This window comes from Barbus barbus (assembly GCF_936440315.1).
Source record: "Barbus barbus genome assembly, chromosome: 30".
Classification (NCBI taxonomy): domain Eukaryota; kingdom Metazoa; phylum Chordata; class Actinopteri; order Cypriniformes; family Cyprinidae; genus Barbus; species Barbus barbus.
In genome coordinates, this window is record NC_136758.1 from 21,747,867 (window position 1) to 21,772,329 (window position 24,463).

The 24,463-nt window shown below is 35.5% G+C and overlaps 1 protein-coding gene across 2 annotated transcripts in view; it reads left to right on the forward strand.

Annotated features, from left to right (window-relative positions):
* LOC306849927 (neurexin-3a-like) overlaps positions 1 to 24,463 on the forward strand; it is a gene marked incomplete at both ends in the record, with an annotated part of 262,700 nt that overhangs the window by 30,889 nt on the left and 207,348 nt on the right. Inside the window, one exon of one of the 2 annotated variants that reach the window (XM_079385310.1) lies at positions 23,317 to 23,651. In XM_079385310.1, the coding sequence (XP_079241436.1) occupies positions 23,317 to 23,651 (335 nt within the window). The remainder of the gene's footprint in view (positions 1 to 23,316; positions 23,652 to 24,463) is intronic. The other variant, XM_079385311.1, reaches the window with a different exon arrangement.

Sequence of the window (24,463 nt, forward strand, 5' to 3'; positions counted from 1 at the left end):
GTATTGTACTCTATTTTGTTATTACAATTTTTTTCTCTTTCTGTCTATGCATTCTGTATGTATTTAGATGGAGTGGATGTCGTACCCATCATTCCAGTTCCTGGCTACTTTCAGTACAGATTAATCTGTGACACTCTGCATTTGTTGTATTTTACAGATTGTCAGATGTGGTCCATACTGGTGTCATCTCTTTTGACTGTCCAGAGACATGCATTGGTTGTTTTGGGATGAGAATTGTTGTTTAGATAGCCTTATTTTGGTAAGATTGGGAGACTGGGAGGAAGTCCAAATGCACAGTGTTCCCACTGAGACTGAAGCAGAACATAATGCACCCTTCACCATCAAATTATGTGTAGTTAATTACAGAAATTGTGCATTACAGTTCATTTCAAGTCTCTCTTCATTGCATTTCATTTTTATTGTTTATTTATTTAGTTTTACTTTTCTTGGAGGAATTGTCTGTTTTGGTAAACTACTCGCTCAGTCTGTGTATATGCAAAAACCTGAAGGATTTTTAAAATTTAATTTTAGTTCAGATTTGACAAATAAATGCTACTAACAAATTTATTTCAGAATACACAATAAACTGATATGCATAACACACAAGGATTACATTTTATGTTTAAAAGCACAGCTCACCCTGTCAAAGGAGGGTGCAGGGAGACAGTGACAATTTGATTGGTTTGATTGTGATTGGTTGGCACGCTGTGCTGCACTCCCTGTTGGCCCGTCTGATTGGTTGAGAGCTCTCCGTGGTGCTGAACTCAAGAACAATAGTGCTGTAGTAGAGTGCCTGGTGCCCCCAAGCACAGATTATCAGGCCCTCTTCACTCTTCCTCATAATTTGTCCTGAAAGGATGGGTTTCCACCGATGGCAAGGCCTGAGTCTCTTGCGATTTCATGGAGAGATGATTTTGATGATTTCAGTGAATTGGTTTGGGTTAATCCTCTTTTGTTTGACCCCCTACCACATGCCCACTGACACAAAACCGTGGTCTGAGTCAGTTCATTTTGTTGATGCTTTGTCTGCATGAGTGCAAAATTCATTATCTGTAAATCTTTGTCAAAAGAATAGTTTTAATGTTCCAACTGTATATAGTAAGGATATATTTTTGGTTTTACATAACCATCTAATACATTCTAACAGAAACCACTATTTCCATAATCTGTTAGTAACTCATATATACACACAAGGTGTTATCGATTTTTCGGTTTCTGTTTGCTCTGTACATAAGTCCTGACAGCTGTACATTCTGCCTCAGGCTGTTTATATAAAGCAAGTCAATTCAAGCACATGTACTGAGAGAAAATTAACCCAATTATGCCCCTTAATCAGTACCCTGCTCCCATCCAGACGAGAGTAATTGAAGGCCGTGTTCAGCACTTTGAAATTGAGGGCGGAAGAGGCCCCTGTCATTTTTGAGGGTCTAAGACGTCATATAAAGGTTCAGCCAATTACTGTAATCAGCCCCAGACAGCACAGTGTGCTCCAGTCATGGACGAAATGAGAAAGGAAACAGACTGCATCTTTTTCACTTTCTGTTTGATCTGTCCTCCGATCCGGAGATTACTGAACGTTGCATCCATTTAAAACATTAAAACTGTAAAATATGTTGTGTTATATTAAATAATTTGAAGTAAAATATTTGTTTCAAAAGTGTGTATATTCTACATTATAATATACAGTACTATGTTTTATATATATATGTAGTTGTAATGTTTCACATTATAGTTGCAAGTTGTAAATATAGATGCAAATGTAGTGTGGAACATTCATTATTTTAGATATTTAATCAAGGATTTTGAAACATGAATATTTATACTTCAGATTATTTAATAGAATGCAGTATGCCAATGTATATATGTGTGGATGTATATTTACAATAATATGTAAAATATTTAAAATAATATCTTGTTTGTTTTAATGTTTAATGGTTTTTATTATTTTTATAATAATAACAACTAATAATAACTTATTATTATTAGTAGTAGTAGTATTAGTATATAGTAATAAACTTTGTTTAAACAACTTTATATCCACAACAAGCTATAATAATTTAATCTTTTATGTAGGTATCAATAAAACAAAGTAAACTCATTTGGTCAGAACATTCAACCAAATGTGGTACTAGTAATGTGAATGAACGTGTGTGTGTGTGTGTGTATGCGTGTGTGCATGTGTGTTTGTGAGTTGGGACATTTTTTTTTGTATGTATGCGCTACATTATATGTTGATCTGAATGAGAATGGAAATATATCTGGTGGTGTTTTTGGATAGCTTTGTCTTTGCCCTTAATGCATTCAGTGTTATTTTCATTCCTTTTTTTCCTGGCACCATAGCACAGAACACACACGTTAGAGCGTTAGAGATTAACATATTAAAGGGAGATTTCAAAAACACATTACACTAAACGTCTTGTGTTCTTTCTGCCGTTGACTGCGTTCTCTAGGAGATTGTCTTTGAAGCGAGGAACAGGAAGGAGGAGAAGAGAGAGTGATGCCTTGTGGGGCTAATGAGTGGAATCATAGCCGTTTGTGTAGCGAGTTTTGTTGATTAGCTAATATTTGACTTCTCTGCTGCTTGTGCCTCGCAGGACTTTAGCTCATTGAGTTTGTTCAGGGAAAACAGCAATGACTTTTGAAAACTCAGATTACAGTACCTTGAAAATGAAAATTAACCTGAAGCTTTTTTGAAAGTGAAGCTGTTTTGCAAAAAGCCTATTATTGTTCCAAAGTTGCCCTTGAGAGTTACATTTTAGGTATATGCTCAGCAAAAACAGCACCATAGTTAATAAAAGCTCTGGATTGATTGACAAATAGTGTCTCGCCACTGTCTCGTACAGAAAAACAGGACAATACATCTGCCTCTTGAAGGACATCATTGAAATAAAATAAAAAATCTCTTTATAATGCATTTTACACATTTTATGTATTGTAGAATATGTAATGCATTATGTATTGTAGAAGCCATTTTCTTTGATTTATATTATTCTTCACAAAGCTTTTCCAATTTTGTTTTGTTTTGCAAAGAAAACACCTTGTTGAATGCAGTGACTGTGTTAGCAATGTGAGATAAGGCTATGAGAAAGCTAAGCTGGGAATGGTCTGGAGAGAGAGAGAGAGAGAGAGAGAGAGAGAATAGGAGAGAGAAACACTCCTTTCCTTTTGTTTCACTCGGTTTCTGACAGTCACTTTGCTGCTGAAGCTGTCCCTTTGTGTCTGTGACAGCTGAACAGACTCCGATAAACAAAAGGGTTGCATCTGCACTTCACTGCAACTTTGACTGCAGCTCCGCTGGGAGATTCCAATCCTCCTTCTCTGATTTTCTTTCCCGTTTTGAGGCTTCTGACGAACTGTACTGCTTTGAGATTTTCTTAATCTAAATATTAAAGAACTTGGACATTGTGACCCTTTGATAATGGAGACTGAATGTTCTGAATTTATTTACATTTACATTTATGCATTTAGCAGACGCTTTTATCCAAAGCGACTTACATTGAATTCAAGTTACAGTTTCTACATTTTATCAGCTCTTGCTTTCCCTGGGAATCGAACCCATGACCTTGGCGTTCCTAGCGCCATGCTCTACTATTTGAGCTACAGGAAAGTAAACTATGAACTATTTCATAGTTTACTCACCCCCACCTTATACCTTAGCATATTTAAATTTGGCACATTACACTACATGACCGTTGCAAGTATATTTTTGAAGAAGGTTATGAAGAAATTAATACTTTACTTCAGCAAGGATGCAATAAATTGATCAAAAGTGACAGTAAAGACTACAAAAAAACTAAACAAAAAACAAATTTTGTCACAAAAAATATTAAAAAAATTATATTATTTTGAACTTTCATCAAAGAATCCAATATATCACGGTTTCCACAAAAGTATTAAGCAGCATAACTGTTTTCAACACTGATAATAATAGGAAATGTTTCTTGAGCACAAAATCAGCATAATATATTTTTTGAAGGATCACGTGACACTGAAGACTGGAATAACGGCTGCTGAAAATTTGGCATCACAGGAATACAATACATTTTAAAATGTATTACGACAGAAAACAGTTATTTTAAATTGTAATAATATTTTACTGTATTACTGTTTTGCAGTATTTTTAATCAAATAAATGCAGCCTTGGTGAGAAAAAAAGTGAGAAAACATTAAAAATAATCTTAGTGACCCCAAACTTTTGTACTAGGGTAAACGTACCCATTCAGCACACTTTCATTTTTGAGCTCCGATTATAAAAAGAAAAAAATATATATTATCCTACCTGATGTCTTACCAATTGATATGTTTGTTACTATATACTGTACCTCCTATAATTTCAAGTCAATCAGATTATTGCACGCTGAGATACGGGTCTCCATGTGTGCACACTGTCTGGTGGCCATTTTGAAAGCTGTCTAAAAAATTTCACCAAAAGAGGAGCCCCATAAATGTGCGGTTTTTAGATGTTTAAGCCTTTATTTTAGGTAACTTACTGTACTTACTGTAAAATTAAGAGATTAATGTTTAGACTTTTGCATATTATAACCTGGAACTTGTATGTGGGAAATAATTACAGTAGATCCAAAAGATAGTTTTAGCAACACAGCGCTGACTAGCTGTATAAGATTGTGTGCTACGCTAATATATTACTTCACAGGCATTACTGGCTTGTACTTTTACATCCATAATACTATAAATTAACAGTTTATTGCTGGTCTGTGGTTTTACACTGCTGTGATTTTTAAAGATTTCATATTATTTTAAGGTGAGCTTAAAGGGTACGCTCCTATGAAAATCAGACAGCTTAAGTGTGACATCAGTAAGAAAAAGTATAGTTTCATAGATATTATTAATAATAGTTGTTCATATTAAAATATGTATGAACCTAATACATGAACTAGATTATTTATTCAGCAAAATCTTGTCATTTGAATAAATATTACATGAAATGTATTAAAAATGGTTGCTGCTCCAATTAAGCTCAGTGTGCTCTCTTTAAGCTCTTCCACATTAACCACCTATGTAAATACTTCATAAACAGACTTTAAATGTTAACTGATGGTTATCATTTTAAGATAATCTTTCTAAAATGTCTAATAACTTATTTTAACAGCTTTAAGATGACAAAATCGAGACTTAACTATAGTTTATGCCCAAAGTTGAAAGAGGCATGTCGTCCGTCAGAAACCTGTTGTATGTGTCCAGGAAAAAAGCAACTAAAGGCTGGAATACACTACACAACTATTAAAATGTGAACAGATTTTAAAACACCAGGCATCATATACTTAACGACTTTGTAAATAGTCACAAAGGAAAACTGGCCATCATACACTAAACGACTGAGGATCACACACCAGCAGACTTTAAATTCCTTCCGATCACAACAAACTCACACAGAAATGTACGCATTGTTTCTGTGTTCATCCCCATGAAGGAAATGTTTTATTTAATTTTTGAATAGGTGTTATTTAGCTGAACGTGGACTAGTCTTGATGTTGCAGTGTCCTTAAATAACACTACACTATGAATATATAACTGATCAAATTGAATGCCCTGTTGCTTGATTTTAGTGTTTAGTGCTTTTTTAATTGACTTTGTACCTTCAAATAAAACATTTTTCAATTATTCTTTAAAAAGGTTTTTTAGAATTTGTAATAAAACATGATGTGAGCTTAATGGGAACAGGGGTGTGCTTAAAGGGTACACAAATGTATCCATTAAGCACAGCCAGACTTTTTGAATTTAATGATGTATATCTTAATCAAAATTATTTTGTCATTTAAAAATTAAATATTTTACCATAACTTTTTGTACTGAAACCAATATCTTGTGCACTAAAATAAACTGAAATATAGCGGATTTTTAATGCTTTTTTGTTAATCCTTGGATAGCCTCCTTAGTAATTATATGCTTTTGTTCAATGAAAAAGAGCTGCTTGGATTGACATGAAAGTGAGTAAATAATTACCAAATTTAAATTTTTGAGTGAAATATTAATTAAAATAGTAAGTATACATGTATAAATTTACAAATGTGCTCGTCAACAAAATTAAAGTTAAGAAAAAGTGTATAAAGGCAATAAACAGACTGAGAGCAAAGTGAACTTTGCAAAACTGTCTGTAAATGCACATCGGTGTAAATGCGTTGACCCCAGCGCTAAGTAAGCAATGTTTTCTGCTATCTGATGAATAACTCATACAGTCTCTGACTGGAAAAGGTCAGCACGAAAGCCCTACACGCTCTTCACCGATACTCCGAGCAGATAAACAATCCTTTCATCTTGTCCCACTGTAGCTGTTACAGGCCGATCTGCTGTCATCCGGAGCACTGAGCAAACATGGCTGCCATTCCAGTCTCTCTGCGCTCTTCGTTCTCTAAAGTGTGCGTTATGTAAATCAGCCTTCAGAAGTAATTAAGTCGCAGATCACCTTTGACCAGACCTACAGAATTCAGTCTGGTCTAGTTCTGACTGCTGCCTGCCACATAAAAACTGGATGTTACACATATAGATTGTTGTCATGCAGTTGGGAACTTTTATTTCATGACCTAGATGATGATAATTAATTACTCTCTCATTATAGAGCAAAAGAATGCATTAGACTGTAAGCCATTTGGATGAAGCCCATTTGAGTCTGTACACATTTGTGCAATTATGTCATGTATTTCCATATTGGTTCCTTCACCCTTTCAGGCTCAAAGTAGATCCTAATTATGCAGCAGACAAAAGCTGAAATTAAATGAACAGTACAGAAAACAAACAAGCCCCTACAGACATTTACCTAGACCACTTTAGTCAGAGTAAATTCAATTGGATGAAAACATTGTGATATTGTAGCATGGTAACTTTTTTGGTCAAACTTTAGTATAGGGACCAATTCTCACTATTAACTAGTTGCTTATTAGCATGCCTATTATTAGCATATTGACTGTTTATTAGTGCTTACTGTATAAAGCCCATATTCTGCATGAACATATTCTACATCCCTAATCCTACCCAATATCTAAACTTAACATCTACCTTACTAACTATTAATAAGCAGGAAATTAGGAGTTAATTCAGGCAAATTGTTAATAGCCAGAATTGGACCTTAAAATAAAGTGTGACCATTTTTTTTCTTGCTACTGCTGTGCTTTTTCTTTTTTTTTACTACTGAATTACCATGCAGCCATAATTTTGCCAGAAAATATGGATTATGAAAATGTAAAGTTGATCGAATAACTATACTGTATGACATACTTTAGAAGTTTGGGGTCTGTTTTAAAAGAAATCTCTAATGCTCACCAAGGTTGCATTTATTTGATCAACAAATACTGTAACATAGTAAGAACAGTAATATTGTGAAATATTTTTGCAGTTTAAAATACATTTTTATTTTAATATATTTTAAAATGTAATTTATTCCTTTGGCAAAGCTGAATTTTCAGCATCATTACTCCAATCTTCAGTGTCACATGATCCTTCTGTGCTGATTTGGTGCTTAAGAAGCATGTCTTATTATCAGTGATAAAACAGTTGTGCTGCTTGATGTTTATGGAAACCATGATACTTTTTTCAGGATAAATGGAAAGAACAACATTTATTTGAAATATAAATCCATTTTATTTGTCACTATTTATAAATTACTTAATCCTTACTGAATAAAACTAATCATTTTTTAAAAAACAGCAACATTTGAACTGGGTTTAGTGGTCTCTATTTTCCTTTGTCAGTCTTGCTTTTGTTTGCAATTTAAGTAAGGCATTTACTCCAAGACATCCCCACAAACTTAGAAGCTCCTCTTTTGTTCACCCTTTTTTTTTATAATATAAACTGAGGTATAAACAAACCTCTAAACAGCCTGTAGTGGTCTGGACTTTATGGAATAAAAAAAATACAAGTTTTCCATTCAGGTGCACTGAGCAGTAGAGGAAGGGGGACGACCAGAAATGACACTGTCAATCTTCTCTTTGAAAAACTACATGCGCAAAAGCAGGCAATCAAGTCGACGTGTGGAGCTTCACACATGAGTGGCTTCCTCTTACCCAGCCTGCCCATCTCCACACAGAGCCAATCCAGAACGGCCCACACGCCAACCCACACGCACCGCTTGCTATACCTCACCAAGCTCTCTGGGTTTATCCATCAGCTTTAACCTGCCCGTAAGGGATCTGGTGTTAGTAGGCATCCTTTGTTTGGTGGCCGTTGGCCCAGACTGAAGGAAAATAATGATTTAGACTCAGGTCATGGAATAATATCATTCGGTTTATGCCTGCATTCTCCCATTATTCCTCTTCAGTGAGCAGCAGTCTCAAACTCTACCCCCACACAAGCCCTGCACCGTTTTTTGTCCATATAAGATCACGTTAGAAAGCATTATGCATAGTACATATTCTATTTAGGTAAATTATATGTTCCATATATATACATATTATATATTTATTAACTTATTTATTTTACATATTAAAATAGGACAATGGTTTATTTACTGGCTACATACAAGGGACATATAAATAAACCCAGGCAGTTATTAGGACCAGGACATAAAAAAAATAATAATAATTAAAAGCTATTATTTATTATGTAATTTGTAATTTATTATTATTATTATTAATTAATTTTTTGTAAAAAAAGGGACATACATATACAGGCTATATAAACATTAAATGGACATGTTAAAAATAAAAACAGAACAATGACTGAAGCATTACACATGATGTCATGTCAATTTTATTTAATTTTATTTATTAATTAAAAAACAACAACAAAAAACAAACTAACTAAAAATATATAACCGGAACATTAAGCATGATAAAAGTACATTTGTTTGTTTAACGTTTATTTGTTACTTTATTTTTAATCTTTTTTTCATTTTTTATTTATTGTTATTTTCACTATTCTTTTTACAGCTTTAGGAGCCTTAATCACGACAAGGGATACTTCAGAGGGAATTTGGGGCAGGTTTAGACAATGCAGTCTGAGGAATTTCAGGCAGTCGGCTACTGCAGAGAGATGAGTGAGTGGGAGAGAGAGACAGTGGGGAGGGGGAGTCATTCTGAAAGGAGGTGATTATGGGACGCCTGGGGACTCCTTCTGTCTGGTACCCATGAGAGAACGGGTTAAGAACACTTAGCCCGGGGGGGCTGTATAGACTGGGTATAAGGGGGATGGGGGGGGGTATATGAGAACTAGGCCTTCCTCTCCCCTCTCTTGAATCAGGTCCCTTATGGATAATATGGACTTCTGAGGGTCTTTGCAGGGTCATTGTGTTTGACACTGGTTTGCCGAGGGCCTTGCACACTGCTGCTGGCCTGGTGCCAGTTCCTGTGAGGAAGACCCCGGCAGTGGATCTGTCAGATGCATCTGTCTTTCTGTCTCTTACAGTTTATTGTACATGTTCACAGCCCTATCTACAGTCTGCATTTAATCTGCAAATTCATTTAGAGTGTCATTAAAGCAATGAGAAACAGGTTCCATGAAGCTTCTTGAAGAACAATAATTCTTAGGCATGATTTGAAGATGTCTATAAATAATGCGTCTTAACAAATATGTGACCCAGGACCACAAAACCAGTCATAAGGGTCAATTTTCCCAAATTGAGATTTATACATCATCTGAAAGCTAAATAAAGTTCTTAGCAATGCATATTACTAATCGAAAATTAAGTTTTGATATATTTACAGTAGGATATTTAGAAAATATCTTCATGGAACATGTTCTTTACTTAATATCCTAATGATTTTTGGCATAAAAGAAAAATCAATAATTTTGATCCCTACAGTGTAATTTTGGCTATTGCTACAAATATACCCCAGCGACTTAAGACTGGTTTTGTGGTCCAGGGTCACATAGAATTAATAATACTTAGCTAAAAGTTAATTAATAATACTTATAGCTAAAAAAAAATCTGCCATGGCAAAATTGCATGTAAAACAATAAATATTTCTAATATTATTTCTCATTTAATGGATAGTAGTTTATTTTTTTCCCTTGACTTCTAATACAGGTAATAATAGCAAAATGGAGTTAAAGCAGTCAACATTTTATGTCTTTTTTTTTTTTTTTTTGCTAGGCTAATATCAAGATTGATGTTGACAAGCATATAAATTGCCCGTCATTGTCATTACAATTAGTGTTCCTTAAATGAGGGGAAACATTTTCCAGTGCCACAGGGCATAATAGTGGCCCACTCCCTGGGGAGTGAGATCTAGGCTGTTCATACAGACTAATGAACTAAAGCAGCAGATTCCACTTCCTGAGGTCTTCTGAAGAACCTGTGTGTGAATGATAACCTACAATTCTGGTGAGCAGTATGTTTCTGTACATTTATATCCATTCTGTACTGTAGATATAATTCATGGGTATTTTGTCTTTCTCGTTCCAGGAGTGCATTAGACTCTGAACTTTGTTACTTCTCTGTTTTTGTGTCTCACTGCTTTCTGTTTGCAACATATGAAACCGTTCTGAAGCATAAGGTATTCTAGAGTTTAATGTAGGCAGAACAAATAGAGGTAAAAGGATGTGTTTACTCTTCTGAAGCCTTGATATGTATTCTCCTGTTCTGACTCTGTTGCTTTAAAGGACGGTAGCTCTTTGTTTTTGCCGCTGGGTGCTGCTGGTTACAAGTGGACAACCAATCACAGCACAGTGTCCTGCACATAGAAGAAGCAGGTTTTGTGTTTTTGTTTGATGCATTAAGTGACTGTAGATCTGTTTGCAGACTGGAGTGGTTTATTTGAGATATTCCAATGCTGTATAGCTTGCATTAGACAAACAGAAGTGTAGAGGCAGTTTAATCTGAAATGACCTTTCCTCGGTCCTGTTAGTTGTTCTTACATAACAATTTTTTGCCTGTCCAGTCTCATTCACTTACCTAAATTAAGAAAACACATTGACTTTAATATGTGTAATTTATCAAAAACACTCTGAATCCTTCTGTAAATTAGGTTAACATTTTGATTAATCTCAGCTTGTGCTATCTCTCATGCCAAAGCGTCAATTATTTCCTCTAACTGGTGGAACGTGGTACAGCCTTTATGAGGAATTATGGAAAGCCGAGGAGACAGCTGTCTTTAACACTGCACACACATACATGGCTTTTAAGACTTTATAATCACTAATCATTCATGACCAATAATGTCAAACTTGATTCAATAGAATCTTCATACTGTTTTACGACCTTTCATTGATTCCCAAGCAGGAAAGATGCGATGCACAATATGTGGTTTTAAGGATGTACGGATGAATGGAGAGATATCAAGGGAATAGATGCCCTTGGTGATCAATATCCTTTATTAGTGTCACCTGCTCTTTCTCTTTGGAAGTGTATGGGCTATTACTTTGTGTTTAATGGTGTTTCTTGTGTCGTGAGTTTATTGACAGGTACGAGTCATGGATATATCCCTGTGGAGGGTAAAGGTCATTCTGTTTGTTTTCTCGAGCAGGGCTAATGTGTTTTTGTAGTGTCTGCTTGTAGGAGACAAAGTGTGTCCTGTTTGTCCTTTTGTGTCTGTAGATATAAATTTAGGACATGGGAAACATACTTTACACAAGTACTCTGATGCAAATTCTTGGCTAAGCATATGCTCCTGCAGTACATACTTAACGTGCATCCTTTCTTTACTGTGATTATAACCTCCATGCGTTAGCAGTTGATGGTTACTTTCAGATAACTATGTACATGTTGATAGTTAATACTACAGTGTGTATATATATATATATATATATATATATATCCTATATCATTTTGTATGTCTCCCTTATCAGACACACCTGATTCAACTCATCAGCTCATTAGTAGAGACTGCAAGACCTGAATTGGGTGTGTTTGACAAGGGAGACATACAAAATGTGCTGGGCAGGGGTGCTTGCAGGACAGGTTTGAAAACCACTGTCCTATATAATATTAGGGATGCACAATATTGGAATTTTGCCCGATATTTTTAAAACTCATGGCTGATAGTCGATGCTGATAGTGATATATTTCCTTTTGTTTGGAGCAACACCAAATTTCTCCTGTGCGAAGGAAAAATATATATTTTTTTAGTTTTCATTCATTTTGAGCAAAAACGTACTTTTTAAAACTAAATAAACAGTAATATAGTTATTTTTATAATGAGAGTACATTGAAAGCTTTGGAATTAACTAATAAAATGAATAACTGCAATTTTTCAGATAGATGCTATTTATTTATTTTATTTAGTTGAAATCTTCACATTTTAGTTGTAGATTTAACATTTGTAGATGGTGTAGAACAAAAGAGCTTTAAAAATTAAAAAAAATCTTTTAGAGCTCTTTGTTTTCATTATCCATTTTAAAAATCTGTATATGTAAAATTATTGAATTTACAAGTACAAACAGACTCATCATTTATGACATCAATTACTGCTTTATTAATTCAGAAACACAAGGATCTTAAGTGTATTTTTACTTTTCATTATTTTTATATATATATATATATATATATATATATATATATTTATATATTTTTTAGAAAAATATATAAATAATATTAGCGCACTTGCATTCATGTACATTCATTAGTTCACTTATGGCCCAGTCAATTTTATGTTTTCAAGGTCTACCTCTCAGTTTATGAAAACTGATTTTACAAAACTGTGTATGATATGATAAAAAAAATAAAAAATCTCAACTGTAATATCTCATCATCTAAAAATGCACTACAAATGATTTGTGCTATTATTCTCGCCTGTGCTCTACACTGTTTGTACTGGGTTTGTGTTTGTGCTCTGTAATATTTGTGGACATTATATTAATTTTATGACCTAAGCTAAAATTGCAATATATTTGCTGTTTTCGCAGATTCCTTATATTGTTTTTTTGTTTGTTTTTTTGGCCTTTTCTTTTGTGTGCTCCTTTCCAAGTGCATCTATTTACATGATGTATGCACTTTATTGTTGTTTACTGTGATAATACAGAATTTGCATTAGGAATATAAATGCAAATGCACATGGAAATCAGGTGGCTTTATTTGACCTCACTAAGTGCACTCAGTTGTTAACAATAATGTGTACTATTACGATGGCCTGCTATTGCATATCACAGTGGAATTATGCATTTGTTTAGTGCAATATAACCTTATCCACCAATATAACCTTCCATTGCATGTTATAAAACAGTAACCCTACTAACAAGCTATCTCTCTCACTCTCTCTCTCTGAGTGTAACATTTGAAACGTGAGATGCAAATGAAGGGGGTTGGAAAATAAATATTAAATTTGGGCTCTGGCACTAAATGCCTGTCTTATCTGGTTTAAGTGGAAAATGATGGGCCAAGCCCCACTGCCCTCCACCGGCATGTCTCCACGGCAACACCGAGGCAGCTGAAAAATGGCACCCAGACATAGATGCCCCTTCATTAAATATCAACACAGCAGCTGACAGCAGAGATAATGGCCAATAACACTGTATTATGTTTAAAGCAAATGAAATACTCATGGGACTGGCTGTCATGCCTTGGGTAAGAATACATACTGACCCAAAGTACAGGTGTACTGTATATGAATAACGCTGGATTTCTGCAAGCCACTGCTCACAAATAGAGAGTTAGTGCACAATTTATGGCTGTATGCTTTACGAAAACAGTGCTATATCAAGAATATTTTTGGACCAGGCTGGAAGTGCCCATTTTTCCTAGATTTTTCTATTATTTGAAAGAACGACAGCCGTCATGAGCTGTTCATTGTAGTAAAAATGGCAGCCAGCATTTTCCTGCTTTTCAGTGTGATCTGTTGTTTCTCCTTTGTGACGTTAAATTCACTGACATCCGGGCGTTTCATTGGGTGCCGAGAGCAGACTAACAAACGAGTTCTCGTGTGCGCAGACATTTCTGATGATTATCTGTCTTCTATTCCATTGGAGGAATCTCTCCTCTTGTCTTTGGCTCGTCGGCTCTCATTTCGAGGTGTATTTTAGTTTCCCTCACCCCCGTCTTACTCCTGAGATGACAGTATCTTTCTCCTTTGATACTCTACTTGTTCTAGTTTTTCTGTGCTTTTCTTTTGCCTTTTTAAGGATTACATCAACCACTCTGTGCCATTACACCAAATTACAGCGGCAGAAACGGAACCTTTCAGAGGGAAGTGTCACCTTAGCTCTGGATTGTAGATACAGTGAAAAATGTGACATTTTCAGGGAATGTAGATCCTAGAGAGGAACTCATGTGAAAGAATCTGCATTTCCTCCAGTGCAAATTTAATCCTTGTGCTTAATAAATGTGTGTAAAGCATCATTAGTGGCATCATTACTCCTAAAGCCAACAACATCTCCAATGGTGCAAAAACACGTAGCTACAGTGCTGCATATTCAGTTTTTTTTCTATAGAACATTTTTGAAATTCATAACAATCATGTCTTAAGTCTGTCGATGAAAATGATAAACTTTTATTCAGCAAGGAGCAGTACAATGCTTTGAATGTTTCTATTTTATATAAATGAAGAATCCTGAACATTGATGATAATAAAAAAAATTGTTGTGCACCAAATAAGGATATTAGAATGATTTCTGAAGGATCATGTGACACGGAAGACTGCAGTAATGATGCTGATAACTCAGCTTTGCCATTGGATGGATACATTCGATTTTGAAAAATGTATTTAAAATAGGAACAATTGTTCTTTTATTAGTGAGTTTCAAGTCTGTTCAATTCAATCGAAGTCAATTCTAGTTTGCAGATGTAACTTTATTTCTAGAATTCCATGAACCCTTAATGGCTGCACATCACCTGCGGTTGATCAATGAATAGCTTTACTGCTGTTGGACTGCTAGTGCTTTAATAGTTTTGTTTTCTTCTTCTTTAGATGGACCCTCAATCCTAGAGCGTCATACCTGTAATTGAAAATATGAGAAAAAAAATTAATGAAATACATATAATGCCAGAGATCAAAAAGAGCTGGCAAATTTAAATTAGCTGGGTATGAAATTGCTTTCCCTGGATTGTGAAAGCAAACGCTTAAACAGTATCCTGAAGCTTTTCAAAAGCGGAATAACAATTTCAATGGAATGGGACGCAGCAATGCTTGTCATTTGAAAAGCTGATCTGCATGTAGTTTCACCTAAAACGAGGTAGGAGAGGAGATAATACTCTCATCGCTGACAGATAGGCTGATAGAACATGGCCTTTAACAGGGACTAGATTGTATACCGTTATCTTTTCATTTCTCATCTCTCATTCTCAGGAAGAAAGGCTTTGCTGGTACAGGGAAGTTGGAGGTTTAATTTATCACTTGTGTTTGAAAAGATCTCATCCCACCAGGAAAGTTGCTTAAAGGAATAGTCCAAACAGTTGATAAAAACATCAGTCATCCACAAGTATTCCACATAACCATAAAATAATCCATTAATGAATATCTTGTGAAGCAAAAAGCTACATCTTTGTAATTAATGTTTTAGTCCTCTATCATAAATACCACTTGCTTTAGTGAAAATGTGAATCAGAGGAGAAATATTCACAGATCAAGCAATGTTTACAATCAAAAACTGTCCAAACAGTTCTATACAAATGCTGTTTGGACTCTCATTCTGATGGCACCCATTCACTGCAGTGACATAATGCAGAGTTTTCTATAAATCTGCTCCGATGCAAAAACAAACTCATCTATATCTTAAATAGTTTGAGGGTGAGTACATTTTCAGCAAAGTTAAATTTTTGGGTGAACTATTCCTTTTAAACACTCAAACCAGGACAACATTTTAAAAGTTGGCTCTTATGGCAAGAAATTTGATGTTGATTGTGTGTTTTAATGCATTGTGTATTTAATCTGTCTCAAGTATTAATGTTTTATAAAGATTTCAGTGTAAGCGCAGTGTGTTTCAGAACTTAAGATTGTATGTTTGCTTGCTCTGAGAAAGACCAACAGATGGTCCGATCTGGAATTCCTGTCTTGTTGCACCTGGTCCTAGTCCAGAACTCCCTGCTGATTTCACTCCTACTCCTGTCCTAGCTAGGCACGTCACACACCCACAATCAGGCACGATCACACACACTTGCTCCATATACACAATCAAAACCTTACGTCTTTTTTACACCAGGTTTGATACGACCATCTGTACATCTGCTCCGATCTTTACAATCACTGGCAAGCTTTTGTGACCTCGTCAGAAATCCTGTTTTATATCTACTTTAACAAAACACATACATCTGGGGTTGAAGGTTCAAGGCAAGCAGACTGGAAAAAACAGAATCAGATGTTCACAATTTGGATCGTGGGAAGTTTGATTGTGTTTGAACGTCCCATTTCACTTGTAATCACTATAGGAAATGACGAATAATCACATCAAGCTTTTTGTTTCACCTGGCGTATACAGGTTAATTCTTCTACACGGTGGTTTAACAGGCAGACTGACACCCAGACACCAGCGGGGAGGCAGACAGACCAAGAGAGATGGAGAAATAGAGAGAGAAAGCTAATAGTAGCAGCTAAAAGCTGCAAAAGGGAGGAGCAAGCCATTGAAGCTGAACACGGACTGCGGCAGGCCTCTTCTACCCAGAATGTTCTCTCAGTGAGGGAGATTCAAACACACACTTACATCAGCAATTAGCACTTTCTAGCAAAAGGTACAAAATAGGAACTGAGACTCTTATTTCAGGCCCTCTGAACCTCTTAGAATTTATTTAACTTTTTCAGCAAATGTTTGGAGGGTGAAGGAGATGGGAACAAATACAGCTTTTTTGTTATTTAAAAAAGTAACACTTTTTCTAATTAACAGTAGGAAAAACAGGGTTTATTGGTTTAGAAAATAATGCAAAAATATTGCATTATATAAAAATGTTGCAAATGAAAATGTGGCCATATCTACATATCAGTGCAAAATATTATACAAAATAAATGTATAGTATATTTTTGTAAAAAAAAAAAAAAAAAATGGAGTTATGTTTTTGCAAATAATCTCTACACACACACATACACACACCTACACAAAATATTATAAATAGTAATAGTGTTTTAGAAATATTTTATTGTCCAATTACAACATTGTTTGATTTATTATAGTTATTTATATTCATAACCACTTGATTTGTTTAAATCTAGTTATATCCTACTGTATATATAAGCTGTATGTATCATTTCTTTCTTTTTCCTTTTTTGAAAGAAATCTAAAGAGTACTTTAGAAATGAATACTTGATCAACACAACTGATGCCGACTGGAGTAATTGCTGCTGAAAATTCAGCTTTGTCATCACAGGAATACATGTAAGAATATATTCATATTCATGGCACATATTCATGGAAAGTGCAGAAAGTGATACCTGCCTGTCAATAGAGGTTCAATAGACATAATCTATCTCTATAAACAGAGGAAAAACCCTACAATAACATCAATCACCGCACGATGACCAAGAACACATCTGACATTGCAATTTTCCTCTTTTAAATAAACGATTAACTTGGTCAAACATTATATTGTGCATTATAAATCTAATAGTGTAGTGGGTGGGTTTGGTTGCAGTTTTGTGTGAGTTAACACCCTGAGGTTGTAATATACTGTTGCTAGATGCTGGTGAGTCAGCAACTGTCCGTGACGGGAGTTTGGTCTGCACAACATGGTCTCTCTAGGTCAGCCTGAGGGAGATGGGCCCTGTTTCTCCTTCCCTCTTTATTGATTTTCTCCGTCACCGCTGCATGACGGATGCTCGGGCCATACCGTCTGGAAGCTCCCTCTGGATCTGCAGGGATAGATTAGCCTTAACACTGCCCTCAGTTGACAGATGAAGAGAGAGAAAGACTGAGGGAGATTGATTAGCTCTAATTATGTACTCTTTCGTAAGAATGTGCTCATCTTTTGTTCACTTTTAAGATGGCTTGATGTTAGAACAAGCATCTTCCTTTGAGTGTTTTCATGGATAATAAGGTGATAATAGAAATCAAAATATCAAAAATCAGCTCATTCTATAGACCAGACATTTTTTGCGAGTTTTTGTGTATTTTCTTTTCTTTTTTTTCTAATTAAGGTTACACAAAATCTGTGTAATGCAATGAAAACAATCTCTACTGTATAAAGTGGCATAAAAATTAAGGTGAGGGAAAATGGTGAAGAAACAATTTCCACTCAGAAATAGCTAGTACATTTTACAATTAATTACAAAGAAATGGCAAAACATTGAGGTAAACATGATTTTTTTTTAAAGTTTAAAGATTGAAATATTATTTTCTTGTAACACATACTCCAATAATCTTTGTTTTATTTAAAACTTTGAATTTATTGTTACAGTTTTGCACTCATTCAGTTTGATCTTTAACTGAAAGTTTTTGATAATTTTTGATAAAATTGTCCCTGATCTTGTGCTTAATTTATTTGTGAACAAGCTTAATCAAATCTTTCATCAAAATGTAACATTCTCAGACTTATTTTGCTTATGCAAATAGTTTGGGTCAGGCAAAATATATTTGAATGAACCAGTCAAATCCTGATATTAAGTCTTGTTCTACTCTTACTCTTAAAAATAAAGGAGTTTCACGATGCCGTAGAAGAACCTTTTTGTCTAAATGGTTCCATAAAGAACCTTTAACATCTGAAGAACATTTCTGATTCACAAAAGGTTCTTTGTGGCAAAAGAAGGTTCTTCAGGTAAGAAAGAAATGGTTCTTTAAAGAACCTTTGACTGAATGGTTCTTGTGGAACCAAAAATGGTTCTTCTATGGCATCTCTGTAAAGAACCTTTTAAGCACCTTTATTTTTAAGAGTGTACTTTATTTCCTTCTGATTATTCAGTTCCACTTTAAAATGTCACATTATGAAGTGTATTAAGTTTGTAAATGATGACCGATTTCTCAGGTTTGTTTGAACTCTCCCTTCAGATCTTTGATATATTGTCAGCACCCATGATGCAGGCATTATCATTTCCATCTGTGTCTGTCATGGTCGACTATATTTTTGTGGAGGGCACTATGTGGCAAATGCCAGTTTTGTTTTAGGAGTTGAGAGGCCAATTGGTCAGAAAGTTGCCTGCATCCTCTCACATGTGATTGACAGTTTGAGAGCTCTCACCCTGTAATGGTCTCCTCCCTAAAGCATGCTGGATTTAATGGCTTCTCTAACGACACTACTTTTCTCCACTCATGGTCCTCTGACACCTTTACGCATGAGCACGTCTCTGACCAAACCACCACCATCCGTCTCTGTGTAGTGGAGGGAAAAAGCATTAACAGACCATTGCAATTATGACTCGATAAGAATCTCTGTCCCTGGTGCAGATTTTACTAATAATGATGTTTTCATTAAGATTTCATAATTCAGCACGTTTACTATCTCACACAGCCTGTAACCTCACCCCTCCTTTCCGTCGGATTCTCCATTATAGAGGAGATTAAGTACCTTTGCCCCCCCTGAGGATTTTCATTAAAAATCTATACAGATAAGGTTTGTTTTGAAAGGAGTGCTGTGGCGAGACAGAAACTGTGGGAAATGTGCTTCTGTGCTTGGCTTTTTGTTCACAGTATTCTGTGATAGTTGTAGATTATAGGCTGGAAACTTTATGAAGAAGAAAGTCTAAAACAAATACAAAGGAATGAATAAATAGTATTCAGTATTTTAATCTCAGCTGGATTTCCTGCAAGGCCGGAATTGAATCCCACGTATGCTACATTGCCAACAATATGTCTTCTAATTGTCCTTAACTAACATATTGACATACTGAAAAATGTATTCAATGAACATATAACTTGTGGAAGCAAATCACTTCATTCTTTTGGCCAAATGTCTGGCAATGAGATTTTTCTCTATTATATTAGAGCTTGGAAAAAGTAGGATTGTTTTGGGGGTCTTAAATATGGATTGTTGAACATGTTAAAATAATGAATGCAGTTAACGCAGCCACAAGTAATAAGATTGATCATGTTTTGTTAAATAATAAACAAAAAGAGTAGTCTGGTAATTTGAACTTTAGCCAACACTGATGATAATAAGAAATGTTTAACAAATCAGCGTATTAGAATGATTTCTGAAGGATCATATGACACTGCTTAATGGCTGCTGAAAATTCAGATTTGCCTTCACAGAAAAAAATTACAGTAATTTGTTAAATATGTTAAAATATAAAATAGCTATTTAAATTGTAATAATATTTCACAATATTACACAATTGTTTTTATCAAATAAATACAGCCTTGATATGCAAAACGTATTTGAATAAAACATTTTTGAAAATCGTACTGACCACAAACTTGCGATATTGTACTTCAGTGTACTTTATTTATTTAGATTCTACTTTAATTTGAAGATTTGATGTGTAAATAATTTATTTATTTATTTTTATTCACAGCCATAATTTATAAGTCTTTTTCCTCTTTCCTTTCCTCTTACTGACCCTCCCATTCTTCCTTCACATCTTCCACTCTGCTCATGTGTGATCCCACATCATATCAGCATGGGAAGGTGACTCTTTATTAAGTATTCAGAGCTTAAGATGATTGTGCAGGGTAACATCTGGCAGTAATGTGGAGTGGTGTCTTTAGTAAAAACAACACTCTGTTTAATTAATAATTGATCAGTACTCTCTCTAGGCACTTTAACGGCATGGCAGGATCTCAGGGATGCGGTTACAGCACCAAGTCAGTCAAGAGGAGGGCGATATTGTGTCAGGGAGCTATTTGAGGGTCTGCTCTCTCAGAAACACGCCGCTAACAGTAGCTGTGCTCAGGGGAGTAATAATGCATCTGCTGAGGTGTCGGCACAAGGCTTCCATGCCAGCAAGTAGCTGACAATAACACCCGAAAAGCACTGGTCCCTGTTTCGAGCAGGTGATCTAGTTTGCTCATGATGTTGAGATTTGCAGTTAGATGTGTGCAGGAGGACACAGAGAGGCTGGTGAAATATTCCCTTTATTTGATTCATACAGTACCAGGCCTGAAACAGAGCAGCAGTAAGTTCTGTGCTGTTATTATTATAAACAAAACTGATCTGAAGATTTTGCCACTAAATATATGTGTTTACATAAATAGATATATATTTAATACATAATTTATGATGTGTGTAATATGCATAAATATCTAGTGCTGGGCAACGATTAATCGCATCCAAAATAAACGTTTTTGTTTATATAATATATGTGTGTGTGCACTGTGTATAGGTTATTAAAATGGCACAAACATACAGTATATATTTAACAAATATTTACATGTATTTTCATGTATATATTTATATTCATATAATTTATATATAAAAATATTTTTATATATAAACATAACAGATTTTTTCTTAAATGTATACAAGCATGTGTATTTATGTATACATAATAAATATACAAAGTACACACACAGCCTATATTACGTACATAAAAACTTTTATTTTGGATGTGATTAATCATTGCCCAGCACAAAAATCGTAAATTAATATATAATAATAAAATATAATTGTTAATGTTATTAATATAATACATTTTAATAATGTAATAATTGCTACAAAAATTATTATTTATATTAAATTTGTTGTGAATTTCATAAATGCTAAGTGGACTAGTAATACAGAGTGGGCCTGAATTATATTTGTAAGGCCTGTGATAATTTTGTTGAACGTCTGTGACTTTCTGTTGTGTTGATTTGTATTCGTGCTAGAAAACTCCTTGACCCTCTTTGGCACGGTCCAGTAATCTCCACAGGCTAAACATTAAGCTCTCTTTATTTTTTCCTGTAGAGTCTAGCCAAATAATAATGGACTTGAGAATCTCTTCGGCAGTGTGGGATTTGCACTACGAGTAGCCAAGTACATATAACTGCCAGTTTTTGACACATGGATGATACACCACCCTCTCCTGCTGGACAAAACTCTTTCCCACTATCCATCCAGTCATCTTTCATTAATCTGTTTCTTTCAGCCTTGTAATGAGCAATATAATCTGAATTATCTCTCTGACTGCACAGAAGTAGTGGATTTTTGGTTTTGGTGTTCACCAGCTGCATCAGGGTCCCATGTGTTTCCAATATGTTCCACTGTCAGTCAGTTTGCCCCCTTCTTAACCGTGAGTTTATTACCATGTGAAGTGTATCACAGCTGGGCACCAGTATCAGCCCTGATGAGAAAATCTGCTCTGCAACCCTGCAGTCTGCTCAGGCTTTTTTAGTCCAGTGAAAAACTGGTCAAGATGTCTTTACCCGGTCAGTTAAAACACATGCTACATCCACTAATGCTGATCGCCGAGGTGGAGCATAGACTTGGACGTGTGAGTGTTTTGTCAACATTTAGCCAGAGAATATATCGACTCCACAGTGGCCCAAGTGAAGCACTGATAAATCAATGATGCCATTAGTGCCGAGGTCCTTCTTTGGCCGCCTGATATAAATGATGTCCTGTGCTGATTTGGAGGAACTTTCCATTAGATATGTGTATTTTTTACCTCCTCTGAGCCATACCACCATAGCTTGGTGATTAATGGACTGGGGACCACATGGACCAGGAGTGAATTTATTTCCATAAGTTTGGATGCAGTAGATTATCTACTATGAATTACAATGACCAATGGGATCTTGGCATGCAATCACTAAAACTTAATTTAAAGTCAATTTTACATCAAAATTACTGATATCAAAGTTTTTCCTCATAATCTTTCATTTTCCACCTCAGAAATTACTTTCATGTTCAGCTGATGTCACCAAACACTTTTTTTTTTCTTCACAGCTCCTCCCTTTAACTACCTGTCATATAAGGACCATTTTTCTTGATCCAAACAAAACCTGATGGATAAATTCAAGTCCCGCCCAACTTTTTTTTTCTTGTAGAATAACCTGTTTTACTTTGAAATATGTACTGAGATAAAATTGATAACAGCCTATTTTGTTGACTTTAAATGTTATTAGGAAACTATTTGTTCTATTTTACTGTTTTTAAATAGGGGTGTGTGAAATGCATTGTCTATGATAATATCATATTTGTTGTTTTAATGGTGTCAGTATTATTTATGCAGTGCATATGCATTTATTCCACCTCTGAATTGCATTAAACAGTCTGCGGAAATGCATCTATATGCCACTTCAGATGCTGCTTTTGTATCATCTCTGGATGATCTCATGGATCAGGCATAGTTTGAGGAGCTTAAACAACATTAATGGTGATGGATTGGAGGGCACAGCAACTTTTGTAATTATGACTCAGGCAAGCAACACAATCACTGAATATTAACGCATATATGCCTCAAAAAGAGAAATTATCTCCCTGATGATCTCACCAGATCTTTGGCTTTAAATGCACAGCCTCTTTGTGTGTTTCGCTGCCCACACTTGGATATGCGTCATCTTGTCTCATTTTGTGTCATCTTCCCTGAGCTTAATTGCACTCCTTCATTGGTTAATATCAGGAAACTTGTATATTTGGGTTTGTTTTGTTTCAAGATGTTCTAACAACAGTTTTTCCCTCTCTTATAGCGCGAGAAGAGAACGTGGCCACATTCAGAGGTTCTGAGTACTTCTGCTACGACTTGTCTCAGAATCCCATCCAGAGCAGCAGCGATGAGATCACATTGTCCTTTAAAACCTGGCAAAGAAATGGCCTTATCCTTCACACGGGCAAGTCAGCTGACTACGTCAACCTGGCCCTGAAAGATGGGGCTGTTTCGTTGGTCATCAACTTGGGTTCCGGAGCCTTCGAGGCCATTGTCGAGCCTGTCAATGGCAAATTCAACGACAACGCCTGGCATGACGTGAAAGTCACACGCAACCTCAGACAGGTAATGCTGAAATGGCTGGAATTTCATGTTTTCTGATCTAATTCAGAGCTAAATGCTACTGTATATTGCTTAAATTTGCATTTTCAGTTATTTTAAGTTCTCAGAGATGCTAACGCAACTATTTCTTCCCCTGAGTTCTTCTACCTTGCCTCATGTTTTGCCTTCTCAGGCATTTACCTCTGTCTGAAGCTATCAACAGTGCGATGGCTTCAAGAGGCTGTCTCTCTCTCCCCTCTAGATATTCACCTCACTTCTCCAAATAGTCTGTCTTATCAGGGCAGCGGGGAGAGGCTCCAACCAACCTCAACCGTTCCATTTACCCACAGCCAATCTTTGTTGAACTGTTAAATCACTCCGCCGCTGCATTTTAAAATATGTAAATATTTAGGGTGGTTTTGCCCCTCAGGAGTGAAAGGATGTCACTTTTTGCGCAGGCGTGTGTGGAGGCGTGAGTGCCCACAAGCACAAGCTATTTCAGCTCTGATCCACTAGGACTGTGACATTTGTTTCGCTTTGTTTAATAGCTGATTTACTATCACGCCAAGAACATGCATTAGAATTACCTTATACATTTGCCTGAGGAAAGTCAAAAACCATATGAATCACAACAAAGAGGCAGTTAGATGGAGGTCAGTGTTCACGGTTGTAGCAGAAAACAGTTACGAAACATTACATTAGAAGGGACCTAAAAATCAAAGCTAAATGTGTTTTAGAGACGAAAAAAGGGAATTATTGGTGAAAAATTCTGTATTCTGGAAGGCTTTTTCAAGTGAGTATGCACTTTTAGATTTTGCCGACAAGTGCAGTGCTTT